This window comes from Bos indicus, chromosome 10, assembly GCF_029378745.1.
Source record: "Bos indicus isolate NIAB-ARS_2022 breed Sahiwal x Tharparkar chromosome 10, NIAB-ARS_B.indTharparkar_mat_pri_1.0, whole genome shotgun sequence".
Taxonomy (NCBI): Eukaryota; Metazoa; Chordata; class Mammalia; order Artiodactyla; family Bovidae; genus Bos; species Bos indicus.
In genome coordinates this window covers 87,560,725-87,579,441 of record NC_091769.1, presented here as the reverse complement: position 1 = coordinate 87,579,441, position 18,717 = coordinate 87,560,725, and the positions used below count along the sequence as shown (strand labels likewise).

The following is an 18,717-nucleotide window of genomic DNA, read 5'->3' as shown; positions in this document are numbered from 1 at the left end:
CTGGCTGCCAGCAAACCCAGGCTGGTGGCCTTGCCTTGTAATTTCTGTAAGTGCCTTCTCGATAAAGTGATGAGATTAATTCATCAGAATTCCTGTGGTCTCTGGAGGGCAGTCTAGGAGAGCACAGGGGCAGGGAGGGGGATACACACACACTCACACACACACACACACACACTCATCACTGCTGAGGGGTGGCAGGGTTGGGGGTGGGCTCTCCCAAGACACGGACACAGCCAGCATCCAGCATAAATTCAGCATTCTGACTTGGGAGTGTGCCCAGCATAGATGCATGCAGACTCCACCTCGGGCAAAATCACTCGACTTCTCTGGGCCCCAGTTTTCTCATCTGTCAAATGGGCACAGTATGTTCCCATCTCCTAAAGTCCTATGGATTCAGTGACAGAAAGCACATCCAGGGCGTGGTGAAATGCATGCACTGGGTAGCAAGCAATCAAAATGAACACGCTCATTTTCACATCCATCAGGGCTGTCAGGGTACATGTAGACAGAGGACTCCAGGATGACTCCTTTCTAGGTGTCAGACCTGAGGCTAGCCACCAGCTCTGACATCTAGAACATGGGGACCGGGTCTCCCATGGATAGATCTCAGAGCTGATGCTGTATGTGTGCCTGTGGGAGGGGGCCAGGAATGATCTGGATTTTCAGTGAGATCTCGAGTTAAAGGGGGACCCTCCACCATCGACTCTCTTTGTGCCCCAGGAGACAGAAAAGCCCAGGGGCAACCCCATCAGCTGTCCTTAAACAGTTGCAGAAAAGCGGGTAAGTCCTCTCCCGGGGCTCAGGGATGGGGGCTGCAGGGCTTAGATAAACAGTTCTTGAGGAATTTATGGGCTCGGAGTCTGCTGCTAAAACCAGAGCCTGAATGGCCACCGTCTTCAGCTCTGGAGTGATGGGGCTGGGCTGGCCCCACTTGGTCCCACTCCCTTATTTATATGACTCCTGAGGGACAGAGATTATCCCTGCCATCGGCATGGTCTTCAGCTCTCCACCCTTCCCCTCCTCCTTACCCTCCAGCTGATGATCTGATTCATGCCGCTGGCTTCAGCTGATGTAATTGGCAAGGACAAGGCAGCATGAAACTCTTACATCTACCTGCCTGCCGGATCCCTCCACCTGGAGTTCCCTTGGATTTCTCAGACTTCCTCCAGCTGAACCTGTCCTCACCCAGACTTGCTCATACTCTGTCCCTTGTCTCAGCAAAGCCATCACTAAGCCACCTGCCACCTGGGTCAGAAACTGAGGGGGCATCATCGATGCATCCCTCTCTCTCTGTTACTTCTAAGGTCTTTTTCATCCTACTTGCCTGGTACTCCCTGCCTCCTTCCCCTTCTGCCGCAGGTCATTTCCATGGCCGTCGTCTCTTGCCTCACCTTCGCACTTGCCTCCTTTTCTTGGTTGTGCCATTTGGCATATGGGCTCTTGGTTCCCCAACCAAGGACTGCACCTGTGTCCCCGGCAGTGGAACTGCAGAGTCTTAACCACTGGACTGCAGGGAAGTCCCTTCACTTGCCTCCTCCTGTTTCCGTTGTCCTTTCCAGTCTGTCTTTAGAGGAGGAAATGGCAACCCACTCCCGTATTCTTGCTGGAGAACTCCATGGACAGAGAAGCCTGGAGGGCTACAGTCCATGGGGTCGCAGAGAGTGGGACACAGCTGAGCGACTATCATTCACTCACTTCCAGTCTCTCTACCCCCACACGGACCCTGGAGAGATGGAATTAACTTTCCTGTGCAAAATGCCTCACCGGATCTCTGGCTCATCACACACACTGACACTTAAGTCTGCAGGCCTTCCCAAGAGCCCACTAAAGGGCAGTCGGGGAGAGAGAATTGTCACCAAAGAATGAAGGAAGTTGAAACCAAAGAAGCCAGAGGGGATTCCAGATAAGAAAGAAGCCCTTTGTACTGCAGGACCTCAAAAGCCTCAGGTGTTGAACACACAGCAGAAGATGGAGGGAGGTATGGGATTGGAAATGGGAATTTGCTGGAAGTCTGTATTTAAGGAGCACCACTCCATGTGGCCACCAAGAATCTCCCCACAGCCTGCACAAGAGAAGCCAACTTAATTTCTGGAGAGCATAAGTAAGAGAATCGGGACTCAGGAATATGAGGCTCAGCAGGGGGCAGAGGGAAGCTGAAGCTGAAAAGAGGATGACTGAATATTGCAGACCAAACAGTGAGACCACTCAGCCTCACTCCCCAAGCCCACCTCCAGAATTCTAGCAGCCAGATGGACACTCCACCCACCACTCCCATCCTCCACCTCCTACTCCCCAACCTGAAGATGGGAAGAATGAACAGCATCAGAGGAAAGACAAGCAGATAAAAATAAGCCAAAGGAGAGCTCCTTCTGTACTTTTAATCCCTGTTGGCCAAGGATCATCACTACATTTTGGGAAAGCCTTCACTATAAACCAACTGGAATAATCAGGAGGAAAAATATGTGGAAAGAAACCAGGACAAAGCAAAGAGTATTAAAACCTCTACAAGCAATCGTCAGTATACTGTTTACTTGAGAAGGTAAAAATACTGTACTCAGGGATTCTCTGGAGAAGGAAATGGCAACCCACTCCAGTGTTCTTGCCTGGAGAATCCCGTGGACAGAGGAGCCTGGTGGGCTGCTGTCCATAGAGTCGCACAGAGTTGGACACGACTGAAGTGACTTAGCATGCATGCATGCATTCTTAGATAAGGAAATGGCAACGCACTCCAGTATTCTTGCCTGGAGAATCCCAGGGACAGAGGAGCCTGTTGGGCTGCTGTCTATAGGGTCGCACAGAGTCAGACTGAAGTGACTTAGCAGCAGCAGCAGCAGGGATTCCCTGGTGGCACAGTGGTAAAGAATCCACCTGCCGATGCAGGGGACATGGGTTTGATCCCTCGTCCAGAAAGATCCCACATGCTGTGGAGCGACTAAGCCTGCATGCCACAAATTTTGAGCCTGTGCTCTAGAGCCCAGGAGCAACCACTGAAGCCTGAGCACTCCAGAGCCTGTGCTTGGCAACAAGAGAAGCCACTGCCATGAGAAGCCCAAGGTCCACAACTAGAGCATAGACCGTGCTCGCCAAAACTAGAGGAAAGCCCACGCAGCAACAAAGACCCAGTACAGCCAAAAATAAATTAATTTAAAAAGTACTGTACTCATGAAACAAGAACAGCATGCGATAAAAGGGAAATATAAAATGGAGGGTATAGAAATTGAAAATATAAAAAATTTTGGACAGTAGGCTAGAAAAGATGTAGGAATTAGAAGATTGATCCTGGAAGCTGAAGATCAGACTCTTAGGAGTTTTGGAAAGAGCAGATAGTGGAGAGGAAGTTATTACCAAGGGAGAAAGGGAGGGAGAGAAGGAGGGAGGGATGAAAATGTTTAAGACCTAAAGAATATGTGTTTCTAGATCAAAAGGCCTGTTGAGAGTCCAAGAATGAATGAAAAAAGAGCTTGACAAAATAATAGAGGTGGAGAACAAATTAGTGACTGCAAGGCCAGGGAGGGGAGAAAACAGAAGGTGGTGTGCCTGTAGATAAAAGGGTGGTGCCAGGAACCCTGTGTAATGGAACTCTTTTGTGTCTTGACTCGTTGGTGCTCACAGAAATCTGCAGTGATAAAACTCCATAGAACCCACATGAACATACACACACTAGGAAGTACAACTTGTAAAACCTGCATATGGTTGAAGTTTGTCAATGCCAGTTTCCTGGTTGTGATATCTTGCCGGTAAATATATATAGTTATGTTATATAACCCATATATGTTATGTCATACAGCTACAAACAGTTACGTACGGTACATACAGTTATGTAAGATGTTACCACTGGAAGAAACTGGATAGACACAGGATCTCTCTGTATTATTTCTTACAACTGCATGGGAATCTACAAGTACCTCAAAACAAAAAATTATAATAAAAATATTATTACAAAAGGCCTATACACTCAATATAGATTTTTTTTTTTGTCTTGAAAGACAAAAAAAAAGATCCTAAAAACTTTCAGTGAGAGAGTAAAAACAAGTCAAATACAAAGGATCAAGAGTAAGATGGGCCATCATATCTCAAACCACAAGGGGGAAAACTCTCTGTGCATACACAAATGCACAAAACTCACGTGCACGTTTCCCACTCTTTTTTTCTACTCAGCACTCATCACCTTTGTTTATTTAGGTTGGTTACTGTCAGCTCTGTTTGCTGCTATTTTCAAACACCTAGAACCATACCTGGGAAAGAGTGAGGCTCAATATACACTTTCTAAGCGAATGAATCAAACTTGACAACAGCACCAGAAGTTAGAAGGCAAAGCAGCAGTGGTGTCCAAATTCTGGGGAGAAACTAGTTTCAACTAGCATCTAATATATGGGTTGAAGGATTGAGTAAAGGCATTTCTGCACTTCCAGGATGTCAACAATTTCCCCTGTGCTGTGCCTTCTAGCATGAGCCCCCTCCCCCACCCCCCAAAAGGGAAGGGCCGAAAAGAGGAAGAGCTACGATCTGGAGAAGAGAGGGTCCAACCGGGAGAAAAGACAAGGGAACATCCAGGAGGAATAGGCAGTAGGCAAATAGATTAACCGAAAAGTGTGATATAACCATATTCAGACAACGGGGAGATGGGGAAACGTATGTGTGTTGGGAGGGTTTGTATAATCGGAACTAACTCTTCATCCTCCATAACAGAAGTAAAGAGAAAATGTGAAATTGCTAAGTCAGTAAGTAGAGCTGTAAAGTCAAACTAGTAACTAAGAAGATAAAGGGCTGGAAGAAAGATTTTCTTAAACGACTAACTTCAGATTACAGGGGAAGGGGAGAGAGGTAGGGTCAGGGACTGTTATTTTTCATTATGAGTTATGCTTTGAGTCTTTTTAAACTATGTGCACTCATTATCTGGATAAAAGTTAAAAATGAATTTAACACTAATTGTAAAATTAATTAAAATTAAGTGCAAAATTAATTGTAAAGATAAAATATAACCTCCAGGGAAAAGCGCATGAGGCACTTTATGGTCTGGCTACCTCTGACCAGTCCACTCTGACTTTGCTTCCACCTAAGCCCCAGTCTTTCGGCTCCAGGAGACCACACGTAGCCTCTGAGCTGTTTCATACCTCCCTCCAGCTGAAACCCCTCCTGGTAAAGTCTTCCACATCCTTGGAGCCTCTGCACTCCCAGGGCCTTTTTTGGTGAGACCCTCTTGTTTTCTGTCCCAGGCAGGTTTATATGCCCATTCCTGTTCGCCCCCAACAGGCCTCACCCATCACTCCCCTCCCCACCCCACTCCCAACTGAAAGCAACAGCTTAATGTTTCATCCTCAGGATTTTGCAAGCTGTCCTCCCTTCCGAACCATGTGCTTACTGGAGATAGAGACAGGTAGGTCTTTTAATTCTGTATCTCAAGTACAGTGCCGGCCACCTGAAATACCTGTTAATCAAATGAATTTAAAGCAAGAGCCGCCATGCAGAGAAACCTAGAATTCAAGGGTGACCTCCCAGTTGCCAAATGCAATCCCCTCCCCGGGCCCTCCTTTCCTGGTCCTTCCTGAAGCAGCAGACGCCCATCACACCTCTTAAAACCCACTCCTCTGTTAGATTTCATCTCCCTTCTCTGCAGGGACTCTTGCAAGGTCTCTGACCGCTTCTGTTTTTATTGCATAGAATCTAAGATGCTTTCAACAGTAAGACTGCACCATTATTTTATATACCACCAAGAAAGAGAGAGAAAACATCTGCCAATCAAAGTTTGGCTGAGCTTCCTTGCCACTAGCATTTTCTGAGAGCTTTCTGAGATTTAGGTTCAGATTTAATCATATAGCATTCTTGTGCATACATGAAAGGGAAAAGATAAGAAAAGTAAATTGAAGATATTGCTAAAATTTCTCAGTGTGACTCTCCCGAATGAATCATTTTTGACCAAAGTCATTATTTTCATGTTTTTCCATGGAACTGTCATCTCTGCTAACAAAGGAGCTGATGATGCTGTGCTTTTCAAGTGTCCCTTGTTGTCTCGGGGCTTTCATTCCAGGTCACTGGCCCCTTTCTGCAAGTTTTTAAGGCGTTTGTGAAGGCAGTGACAACCCATACAGTTATCACGTAGCAGACAGTAATCGGCCCAATTCAGAGATGTTATATGGCGGGAGGGCTTCCCAAGCGGCTCAGTGGTAAAGAATCCACCTGCCAATGCAGGAGATGCAGGTTCAATCCCTGGGTTGGGAAGATCCTCTGGAGAAGGAAATGGCAACCCACTCCAGTATATTCTTGCTTGGGAAATCCTAAGGGCAGAGGAGCCTGGTGGGCTATGTCCATGGAGGTCGCAAAAGAGTCAGACACAACCGAGTGACTAAGCAACAACTAAGTAGGCTGTTAACTAGATCTCCTAACTGGACCATTAAAATCACCTCTTATCTGGTTTGCCTGACCTTAAACGCTCCCACTTCATTGCCAGAATTACCTTTCTAAAAGGAGATGTGATTAACTCCCTGCTCAGAAACCTTCAATGGCTTCTCATTGCCAAATATAAATAACGAAGAACAAATCCTATTTATTTAATACCAGGCACTAAGCTGTCATATACCAGACGCTAAGGTACACACTGTACTTGCCTGCCTCGTTTAATTTCTACAAGAATATCCTGGAAGCAGGAGGTATTTATTAGCCCCATCAATCCCATTTTATTGACAAGAAAATTAAGGCCCAAAGAAACTCAATAACTTGTCCAAGTTGACACCACTAAGAAATTATAAAATTGGGAGTCTAAACCATCTGAAGCAGCTCATGCCAAAGTATTCCTCTGTTTCTGCCTCGTGGCTCAGAGGTTAAAGCGTCTGCCTGCAATGTGGGAGATCTGGGTTCGATCCCTGGGTCGGGAATATTCCCTGGAAAAGGAAATGGCAACCCACTCCAGTATTCTTGCCTGGAGAATCCCATGGACGGAGAAGCCTGGTTCATGGGGTTCGCAAAGAGTAGGAAACAACTGAGCGATTTCACTTTCACTTCCTTCACTTCCTTGAAGCCCTCCCATCAAAGGGCTTGTGAAGCCCTTTGACATCCGGTCTGACGCTCTGTTTCAGCCCCTTACCTACTCACTTCCTGAGCAGAGGGCACTCAACTCCTGTGGGCCTGTTTTGCTGTTCTTTCTGCCAAGCACTTTCACTCCTCACTCCTGCTTAGCTGCCCCTTCCTCTGGGAAGTCCTCCCTGCTCTGCGTGGCTGACTTTCAACCTGTGTCTCACCTGACTTTCACCCTGGCTATGCCTCTGAAAAAAGGATCTGTGATAGTTCTTCCTCTCCCTCCCTCAGTGCCTTGAAGATAGTAACATTTTTGTGGGTTTAATTGATTCTTTTTGTGCACATGAGGAAATTGTCCAGAGAACCCTAGGCCCTGCTCAAGGTCAGCTGCTGGCTGGCCAGTGTCAGGGCTGGGCTGGGACAGCACCCCACTCCCAGCTCCTACTTACTCCTGGCTTTTTCTCTGCATCCTTGTCATAGTCTCTTTCCCCTGGGATCGCAGGCCTCCTTCTCCAGGACAAAAGGCCTGGCTGCCGTCCAAGGCAGGATAACACATCAATCACCCCCCCCCCCCCGCCCCCGCCCCGCCCAGTCTCCTCGGGGAGTTTCCTTCCAGGCTTGCAATCTGGGCCCCAGGTGAACAGAGGAAGCTTGGTTCCAGGGCCTCTTTCTTGTTCCTCCCCATCTTAAGGAGCTGCTCCAGGGGCCTCCTGGTGACCTGCAAAGTTGGCCACGTGCCCTGGGAACGCAGGGAGGGGACAGGGTGGTTGTACCCTCCGCATAGCCCTCATGGCCGAGCAGCGTGTGTTGTCAACGGCTTCCATTCCATCTAGAAGGAAATTCAAATGCGACTCTCACCAGGGCGCAAAACTGTGTCAGCCTCTCAGCCTCTTCTGCTTAGCCCTCACTCACTCACAACAGCCACAGTGGCCCTCCTCCTGGTCCTGAAACAAGCCTGCTGGTTCCTCTGCCTGGAATGCTGGCTCCAGGATTCAGTCACCTTCTGAACGTGGCCTTACCTAATCCTCAGACTAAATTAGGCCCCCTTTCTCAGCCACCTTGGGCTTCCCGAGTAGCTCAGCTGGTAAAGAATCTTCCTGCAATGCAGGAGACCTGGGTTCGATCCCTGGGTTGGGAAGATCCCCTGGAGAAGGAAATAGCAACCCACTTCAGTATTCTGGCCTGGAGAATTCCACGGACTGTATAGTCCACGGCGCTTGTCTGGGTCTGTAATAATGCTCAAAATTCTCCAAGCCAGGCTTCAGCAATATGTGAACCGTGAACTTCCTGATGTTCAAGCTGGTTTTAGAAAAGGCAGAGGAACCAGAGACCAAATTGCCAACATCCGCTGGATCATGGAAAAAGCAAGAGAGTTCCAGAAAAACATCTATCTCTGCTTTATTGACTATGCCAAAGCCTTTGACTGTGTGGACCACAATAAACTATGGAAAATTCTGAAAGAAATGGGAATACCAGACCACCTGATCTGCCTCTTGAGAAATCTGTATGCAGGTCAGGAAGCAACAGTTAGAACTGGACATGGAACAACAGACTGGTTCCAAATAGGAAAAGGAGTACATCAAGGCTGTATATTGTCACCCTGTTTATTTAACTTATATGCAGAGTACATCATGAGAAACGCTGGACTGGAAGAAACACAAGCTGGAATCAAGATTGCTGGGAGAAATATCAATAACCTCAGATATGCAGATGACACCACCCTTATGGCAGAAAGGGAAGAGGAACTAAAAAGCCTCTTGATGATAGTGAAAGTGGAGAGTGAAAAAGTTGGCTTAAAGCTCAACATTCAGAAAACGAAGATCATGGCATCCGGTCCCATCACTTCATGGGAAATTGATGGGGAAACAGTGGAAACAGTGTCAGACTTTATTTTGGGGGGCTCCAAAATCACTTCAGATGGTGACTGCAGCCATGAAATTAAAAGACACTTACTCCTTGGAAGGAAAGTTATGACCAACCTAGATAGCATATACAAAAGCAGAGACATTACTTTGCCAACAAGGGTCTGTCTGGTCAAGGCTATGGTTTTTCCTGTGGTCATGTATGGATGTGAGAGTTGGACTGTGAAGAAGGCTGAGCGCCGAAGAATTGATGCTTTTGAACTGTGGTGTTGGAGAAGACTCTTGAGAGTCCCTTGGACTGCAAGGAGATCCAACCAGTCCATTCTGAAGGAGATCAGCCCTGGGATTTCTTTGGAAGGAATGATGCTAAAGCTGAAACTCCAGTACTTTGGCCACCTCATGCAAAGAGTTGACTCATTGGAAAAGACTCTGATGCTGGGAGGGATTGGGGGCAGGAGGAGAAGGGGACGACAGAGGATGAGATGGCTGGATGGCATCACTGACTCGATGGACGTGAGTCTGAGTGAACTCCGGGAGTTGGTGATGGACAGGGAGGCCTGGCGTGCTGTGATTCATGGGGTCGCAAAGAGTTAGACATGACTGAGTGACTGATCTGATCTGATCTGATATTTACTGTCTTGCTTACCCTTACCTAGAATACAAGTCTACAGAGTAGGGCCCATGGCTTTGTCTTCAGCTCCTGGCACAAAGGTTGGGACTCCATAAAGTTTCACGAAAGAACCAAGCAACTGCTTCACAAGCTTCGATGTAAGGCAGCAGGTCCCCTCAAACATTGCTCTTTAGAAAATAGCAAGTTGCTTTATATCTGGGTCTTTGTGAGGTGTCTCTCATATCAGAGGTGCTGTGTCAGTCACTTCACACTGAACAGCAATTTGAGGAGACCCATTGCCCCAAGAAGACCCCAATTAAGGCCTGTCACCCGACTAAATCAATAACAAAGGCAGGAAGAAATTTAAAACAATTTTAGTTATTCCCAGGAATAGGAGTCACAATAGCAAACACTGAGAGTGAAAAGCAGTAGGTACCTGATATGTTGTGGAAACCATAATTATAAATTGACTCAACTACTTTTTTGCGTGCTAAGTCACTTAGTCATGTCCAACTCTGAGAGACCCCATGGACTGTAGCCAGCCAGGCTCCTCTGTCTGTGGGATTCTCCAGGCAAGAAAACTGGAGTAGGTTGCTGAGCCCTCCTCCAGGGGATCTTCCCAACCCAGGGATTGAACCTGCATCTCTTACGTCTCCTGCACTGGCAGGTGGGTTCTTTACCACTAGTACCAGCTGGGAAGCCCTAACTATATAAAATACGTAACGACAGACTTACTACCTAGCACAGGGAACTATGCTTAATATAATCACCTATACTGGGGCAGAGGAGAAGGCAACGGCCCCCCCACTCCAGTACTCTTGCCTGGAAAATCCCATGGATGGAGGAGCCTAGTAGGCTGCAGTCCATGGGGTCGCTAAGAATCGGACACGACTGAGCGACTTCACTTTCACTTTTCACTTTCATGCATTGGAGAAGGAAATGGCAACCCACTCCAGTGTTCTTGCCTGGTGAATCCCAGGGACGGGGGAGCCTGGTGGGCTGCCGTCTATGGGGTCGCACAGAGTCGGACACGACTGAAGTGACTTTGCAGTTAGCAATGGGGAAGAATCTGAAAAAGAATATATGTGTTTAACTGAATCATTTTGCTGTACACTTGAAACTAACACAACATCGTAAATTAACCGTATTTCAATTTTTTAAAACTGACACAACTGAAAAAGAACTATCCTAATGATCTAGGAAATGTACTTAGGGCTCCAAATAGAACTTTGAGAGACGGCAGCATATCCAGGCTCACAAAATCTCCCATAACAGAGATGGAGTGTGTGGAACAGAGGTGGAAGGAAGTGTGCTCTGAAACACCACGCTGAGCAACTCAACTCAGAAAGTGGCTCTGGAGAAGGCAAAGACACTTTCATCAAAGAGTCATGCGAAACTTTGGGTAAACCCTGCCTTTTGAAAAGGAAAAGGTTTTTCAAAAAAGAATACATGGTCTTACAGAATGTGACTGAAAATATGCAAGCATAACAAACAAGCATGCTTATAAGTAAACGTGACTATTTTATCTAGATCCTAAAGGCTTACATATACACATTAGCCAAGTGTCTTTGGTTTGCCCTCATTGGGAAAATGAGAGATCACTTCAGGGATTGCCTTCTACTCAGACACATTGAGAACTTCCTACAGGCCAGGTACTGTGGAACGGCATGGGGCTCGGCGGAAAAATCGAGATAAATGTAATGCCTCAGGAGATGCCGGGGAAGCAGATGACCAACAGCAGTGACGGTACAGTGTAGGAAGTATCATCCGCATGCAGAAGCTTCGCAGGAGCACACGGAGGGGCAATCAGCGGAACAGAAAGCAGGGTCCTTGCTGAGAGGGTCAGGGTTTGGAGGTACAGCTTAGCATGGACGCCTGGGTGGTCCCTCAAAAGGGCCCCTCACCACTGCAGTACTCATGACAAAGGTTTTCACTACTGTGGGTCAGTACCACAGCCCAGAAACCTGTGTGGGCCAGCCACAGAAAGGGGCTCCATCTCTCACAGGCCGACTCATATTGTCCAAATTCAGGGACTTGATGGATAAGCCTGGGGATGCCAGCACACTCAAGGAAAAATTGATCTGTCTAACCAGATTCTGCCTAACCATCAAGTTCACAGAGCAGAAGACCTATGAGGGACCTAATGCCAAAGTGCAGGGGGTTGTAAGTCCCCCCCACCGCCCTCCCCACCCCGCCGCAAAAAGTCAGAAAAATGTAAATCCTTTATGCTTTGTGGCCTGAAGGTCTGACTACTACTCTACCAAAGCACCAACACAGAGACAATATGTAAACAAACAGGTTCTAAGACGGCTCGATTCACAAAAGCAGAAAGCTGCCTGCAAACTGCACTTTGCCCACCTCCCCCATCCCCAAAGAGGCAGCCCCAGCACGGCGCAGAGTACTGAGAGCCCAGTAAGCAGTGAGGGCTCAGTAAATATTTGTAGGCAGGGAATGGGATTCTGAGGGCTTTCTCCCTAAGTCTCTTGTGACTCCTTGGTTCCCATAAATTTCTTCTATTGTCCAAATTCAGTGTAACCACTGAATGGAGCAGATGGAAGGAACCTAAAGAGGGAAGGGAGGCTGTGAGCTAGCATGATTTTCAGACCTGTCCTGGCATTTACTTTGTAAATGGATTATTATTGCATGTGACTAAAGGCCCTGTTCAAAATGGCCTGAACATCCTCCTTAACTAGGGAGGTGCTTAGGAGACTATGCCCTGGGCTGGCAGCCTAAGGCAATGCCTGTAGCCTCGCCTGCTCTAAACCTTTGATTCCGGCATCTAGAGGGCAGGTACTCTGTGTCTCTCCCTGAAGCTCCTTACTCAGGAAAGTAAAGAAAAGTCAAGTCGCTCAGTTGTGTCCAGCTCTTTGTGACCCTATGGACTGTAGTTCACCAGGCTCCTCTGTCCCTGGGGCTTCTCCAGGCAAGAATACTGGAGTGGGTTGCCATTTCCTTCTCCAGGGGATCTTCCCAACCCAGGGATTGAACCCAGGTCTTCCACATTGCAGGCAGACTCTTTATCCCTCTGAGCCACCAGGGAAGCCCCTAACTCAGCGCAGGGACTCAATTAATGCTCTCTTGGTTCTAAGCTCATCTCTGGGGTTGTCCAATTGTAGGTAATTTGTTTCCTCTTTATATTTTCCCCATATCTCTAAATTTCCTACAACTGTTATGCTCAGAAACAACAAAATCAAAATCTTTGTTAGAACAAAATCAAAGAATTGATGAAATAGCCAGAGCAATCCATCAGCTTTAGATGGACAGTCCCTGTTCCAAACATATATGTCTTTCTGGTTGAAAATGAATAACTCTTCCTGTGACTAAGAAAAGGGACAAGAGCAGGCCAGTTCCGATGGCACTAAATGCTCTGTTTGTCTTTGGGCTTCTAGGAAAAGATCGTTATCCTATTCGTGGGAGCAAATAATGAAGACTATTTACAAATCCTTCCTGTGGGCCCTTGCTGAGAATGTTCTTAACACCCAGGTTGCTGTCGAGGGTGTAGCAGGATTCTTGAGTCGACACCAGCCTCTGCTTTCAGAAAACTTGATCCAGAATTCTCCAGCACATTAAGGAATAAGGAGAGAAGAAAATGTAATTGTCTCTTAAAAGACAATTTTTCAAAAACTGACCTTCAGGAGTCTAAAATAGTGGCAATCTTACCAAGATTACATCCCAATTTTAGAAGAAAAACACTGCTCTTTCAGTGGCTTAAATTGTTTTAAACATCTCATGTTTATCCTTCCAATATCCAATGATATTAATTGGATATTGAACTGGGGGTTTTCAAGCCTGGCTGAGACTTAGAACTGCATATAGTGCTTTTCACATCTAGAAATTCCAGGGCCTCTTCCCAGACTGGGGGATGTGAAGCTAGCAGGGACCAGCATACATCCATTCACGGTGCTGAAGGCTAGCGCAGTGCCGGACAGAAAAGGGTTCCGTCAGTATTTGCTGAGAGAAGTTGGTACCACGCTCCTTCTGGGAAAGGTACAGGGAACTGGGGGCCTGGGGTTCTAGGAAAACTTACTTTTTTACTGTTGGAATAAAACAGTAAAAACTTCCTATGTACTATTTGCATATTTGCCATGCTTATATTTTTAAAGGGTCCATTTAATAAAGAAATTTATCTATAGCTAAAATGGTTTAAATCCTGTTAAGTTAAAATAATAATTGCACTCTTTAAATTAATGAGATTACAAAAACCTGCTTTGTAAGATAAAACAGATTATGTCTGTTGTCTAAGTAATAGTGTCTTAAGGGATACTAGGAAAGTGAAAATAATAACTGCAGACATTTATTTAGTACTTACTAAGTGCCAGGCCAAAACATAAGTGCTCTCTCTCTCTCTCTCTCTCTATATATATATATACACACACACACACATATATATATAATGCATTACTTACATATGTGCTTTATATATATATAATGCATCATATATAATGTATTTTTTATATATAATACATACAATGCATTATATATATATATATAGTATATAATTAAGCCTCTTTTTAACAGCTCTATGTGAGGTAGCCATGACACCATCTCACCTTTCCTGGGAACAAACTAAAGCAGAGAAACTGAGGCAGCCCCCAAGGGCACTGAGCAGTAAGGTAAGGGATGGAGCTGTGCGACCCAGAAGCCCACCCAGCAGTTGGACAGGTCAACACGCCGTTTCAACTAACACGTTAAACTGGAAACATCCTAGGACCCTTAATTAGTTTAATAAATAACTTCTCACAAGAAATTTAAGCAAATACTTGTTGACTGAACAAGCCAAGAATCATCCATGGAAGCTCAGCTTGCCTCTTCTAAAAGAGAAATAGGGGAGGAGGGCAAGGGAGGATACCCCCGGACCGCCAGGCAGGGCAGGGACAGGAAAGCACCCCTGAGTTTTCTCTAGTCTGGTCTGCAGTCTCTGTCCCCAGGGGACAGCATCTGCTCATCTCAGTGACCTCCACGAGCAGGGCTTTTGGTCTATCCTAGCGTCAGGCTGGCACTTAGTACGAACTCACAGATAGTCAGTGGGATGCATGAAGCAAGGGCTCTACCTGTGACCTACTGTAGTAAGAATCTTGGTTACCATGCGCAGCCATCATTATCCCCTATTTACCTAGGACTCACTTCTCAGACCTGGAGGGCTCTTTCCCACCCATTGAGAGAGGCAGCCACCCCATGGCCTTCGGAACATGACTCAGCCGATACGCACACACTTTGTGAAAAGCCCTCAAAGATGGGCCACTCCGGGATGGGACAGGATGAGTGGTCAGGGTGCAGTGGGGGGGTGGGCGGCAGGGGGAGATCCCCTTGCTCTTCCCTGACTCTTTAAAGATGAAGAGGGTAGTCACAGTCCACTTGCGCAATTACAAAGTGAAAGTGAAGTTACTCAGCTGAGTCTGACTCTTTGCAACCCCATGGACTGTAGCCTACGAGGCTCCTCCATCTGTGGGATTTTCCAGGCCAGAATAATGGAGTGGGTTGTCATTTCCTTCTCCAGATGATCTTCCCAACCCAGGGATTGAACCCAGGTCTCCTGCACTGTAGGCAGATGCTTTACCGTCTGAGCCACCAGGGAACAAAACGAGAGACCCATTACAGTTCAAGAGGTCTGGAATTGCAGGGCAAATAGGGCTGCTAACATTTTCCCCCCTAAAATCAGCTCTTTAGGGTCACACATTGGACAGTGTTTCCCATCCTAGGCACACCTAGGCATTTGTGCAGATCTTCCGGGGTCCCCTAAGGGGCGGAATGCCATTTCAACAACAGCCTGCTAGTTAGAGCCCACATCCAGAATCCCAGGATGAGAAGCCCTGGGGAGACCGAAAGGAGAGTCTCCAGAACCTGGCATTCAGAGGCGCCCAGACCTGCGCCGGCAGCTGGCTCTGGGGGATCACTGGCTCCCTGCCGGGCCGCACCCCCACCCCTCCCCGGCCCGGCCGGCGGCCCCGTACCTTGGATGGTCCTCTTGAAGAAAGCCTTGCAGGCCTCGCAGGAGGCCACGCCGTAGTGGTAGCCGGAGGCGATGTCCCCGCACACGAGGCACAGGCGCTTGGGGATGGCGTTGAGCATGTACTCGCACTTGATGGCCGAGTCCTCCATGAGGCCTCCGGCACAGTCCTCGTAGCCCTTGCGGCACGGGGTGCCTCCCAGCCCGGCGCCCGCGAACATGGGCGGCGAGTCCAGACCGTTGGCGTGGGCGCCCAGGGCTAGACCGAAACCGCCGCTGGCGTCCGACGAGCCGCTGGGGCTGTGGTGGCTGAGGGCATCAATCCCCGAGGACGGGCTGGACGGCTCGGTCTTGATGAAGGAGCCGCAGCTGGAGCCCAGGTGCCGGTCGTCTGCGGACATCCTGTTCAGCAGCCTGGGGACAGAGAGAGCAGGAGTCAGCTCGGAGAGGGTGCGGTGCCTGTGACGTCCCCAGGAATTAGCTCTGGGCTCCGGGCACCGGGTGGGTGGGGTGGCTGGGAGGGGCCTTATGCTAGGTATTGGTGAGATAAAATGCTGGCGGGGGTGGGGGAGAGGTCAATTGGGCTGGGGGGAAAAGGAAAAAACGGCACAGGCCACAGTGAGTTTCTGGCATTACCCCCCAGAACCCTCTGAGTCCTCAAAATGAAAACTCTGTTTGATCAACTTCAGATGAGGCACCCCACCCTCTGCAAACTGCTAGTCTAAAGGGTGAAAAACGTGGTAACCTTCAGCCAAAATATCTGGCCAAGCTTCCCACGCAACAGTAATAGATTTGAAGTCCGAAGGCAACAGCTCTCGGACCAGACACCCTCAGAACCAGATCCGATGACCCAGTTCACCTGATCCACTCCCCATCCCCACCCCGACCCTGGGGCAGCAGGTAACCCAGCCTCGGAGCTTCCCCCGAAGGCCACCATCACTGAGACTGGGACCAGAGGTGCCACGTCACCTGACCAGGGCAAGAGGCAGGGCTTGTGGCTAAGGCATCAGCCAAATTGGCTGCCCCCTGGGGACCCCCTCTGCACCGGGGCACATCTGGAGGGTGGCCCCAAGGCCCCCTCTCTCATTCCCCTCTATCGCCCCAGAAGAGGTTGGCCTCCCCCTCAAGAGACTGTGCCTCCATCATGCAACACGAGGGAGCCCTCCAACCCCAACTCTGAGCATCACCTCGCTGATTCTTAACCGTAAGTTTCCACCTCTAAGCGCCCCTGCCTCACTGGAGAGTCAAAGGAGCAAGAACAGCAAGGCAGGATCACCACAAAGGGTCATAAAACATTTCCCATAAGGAAAATCCCTCCTCCCAGAACCACGATGGGTGGGTGGGAAGGCAGGCGAAGTATGACCCCCAGGACCAGGGGAGGGGCTTCTCTCCCATGTGAGCGAGAAGAGTGAAGGGCAGGGAAGTGCACTCAGGGAAGCCCAGCCACAGCCCACACTCAAGAGCTCTGGGCCAGGCAGGCCCTGGAGTCAGGAGGCTGGGTCAGGGTCCAGCTGTCCATCTGTCCATGTCCTGGCCTCACCTGGTGGAGGTACAGAGGAGGCCACGGCAGATGCCTGAGCAGCAGGTGGAAGTTAAGAAGGAAAGGTCCTGGAGAATGAAGGGGGCTGGAGAGGGTGGGAGTACAGCCCCGTTCATGGGAAGATGTCCCGGCTGGGAGGGAGGGAGGGTCCCAGTGCTGGAGGAGCTGGGAGTGCCAGTGCTGGAGTCCTACCTCCAGTGATGCTCAGAGGGAGCCCCCTGTTTTCTGAGCAGCTCACTGAAGAAAGCATTGGTCCCCGAGTTGGGAAGGGCTCTCCTATCACACCCACAAAGCCCACCCTCACAACACAACCTTGGCCACACTTAGCCACAACACCCAAGGCAGTCACAATGGGGAGGGGCCTCCCTTGTTCCCGGTCCCACCAATGATCTCATAGTCACTGCCCCTCCCAGAGGGCTGTTCCATCCGTCTACACTTGAACGTGTCCGGAGGCATTGCCCCACAGACAGTTCTAATCAGAAGCTGGGAGCTCTCTCTGATAAGAAGGATAAAAGATCCCTAAAAGGCTCCTACTGTCAAGAAGTTTATTATCTACTGGAATGTAGTGTTTGAAGATAGAGGCTCTCAGGTCTCTCTGGTTTCAAACTGAATACTCCTGAGTCTTCTGAGACACTTCTTCCGCTAGCTCCAGGTTCCCTTACACCTCTGACTGGTGCCCTGTCATGTCCCCAGGCTCCACATGGTCACCTGCCTCCCGTCCATCTATCAGCAGGTCCCTGGCGTGTCCTCAGGAAACCCCATCGGCCTGAGCAGGCACAGAGGCGCCTGTGGGTTCACCCCCTACGATGCCCTTGCGCTGGGCCTGCAGGGAGAGTGGACTAGATGCTCTTACCTTTATAATCCCCTCCCACTGCTGCTTTGTTGTTCAGAGGCTAAGTCATGTCTGACTTTGCGACCCCATGGACTGCAGCACGCCCGGCTATGCTGTGCTTCGCTATCTCCCAGAGTTGGCTCAAACGCATGTCCACTGAGTTGGTGATGCCCTCTAACCATCTTATCCTCTGTCACCCCCTTCTCCTCCTGCCCTCAATCTTTCCCAGCATCAGGGTCTTTTCCAGTGAGTCAGTTCTTTGGATCAGGTGGCCAAAGTACTGGAGTTTCGGCTTCACCATCAGTCCTTCCAATGAATATTCAGGACTGATCTCCTTTAGGATGGACTAGTTGGATCTCCTTGCAGTCCAAGGGACTCTCAAGAGTCTTCTCCAGCACCACAGTTCAAAAGCATCAATTCTTCGGCACTCAGCTTTATGATCCAACTCTCACATCCGTACGTGACTACTGGAAAAACCACAGCTTTAACTATAGGGACCTTTGTTGGCAAAGCGATGTCTCTGCTTTTTAACATGCTGTCTAGGTTTGTCATGGCTTTTTTCCCAAGGGGCAAGCGTTAGGGCCCTGCCGTTCCCAGAAACATCCCAGGCCTGCTGTGACGAACACTGCAGGACAAGTCAGCTCCCAGACCCAAGCCCTCCTCCCTCAGGCTTACGAGTGCCCCAGAGGTTTTGGAAGACACATTTGAAGTCAACAGTAATTATCGCAACTGCTACTTAGTGAGCACATTTTATATACCACCCACTTCAGGTCTGTCTCTCGGGTGTACAAGAAGCTCGTGCCCAAGGGAAGCAGTTGGAGAGCTCTACAGCTACGTCCAGTGAACAATTTTCCAAGTTTCTTCCCCAACCCCACGGCTCAGCCAGCCCTGATGGACACCCAGGCCAGGCAGCGG

The 18,717-nt window shown here is 48.7% G+C and overlaps 1 protein-coding gene across 2 annotated transcripts in view; it reads right to left on the bottom strand.

Annotated features, from left to right (window-relative positions):
• The window catches only part of ESRRB (estrogen related receptor beta), a 186,182-nt gene that overhangs the window by 41,595 nt on the left and 125,870 nt on the right, over window positions 1-18,717 (bottom strand). For both annotated transcript variants that reach the window (XM_070797896.1, XM_070797895.1), the window contains exon 2: window positions 15,435-15,844. In XM_070797896.1, the coding sequence (XP_070653997.1) occupies window positions 15,435-15,844 (410 nt within the window). The remainder of the gene's footprint in view (window positions 1-15,434; window positions 15,845-18,717) is intronic.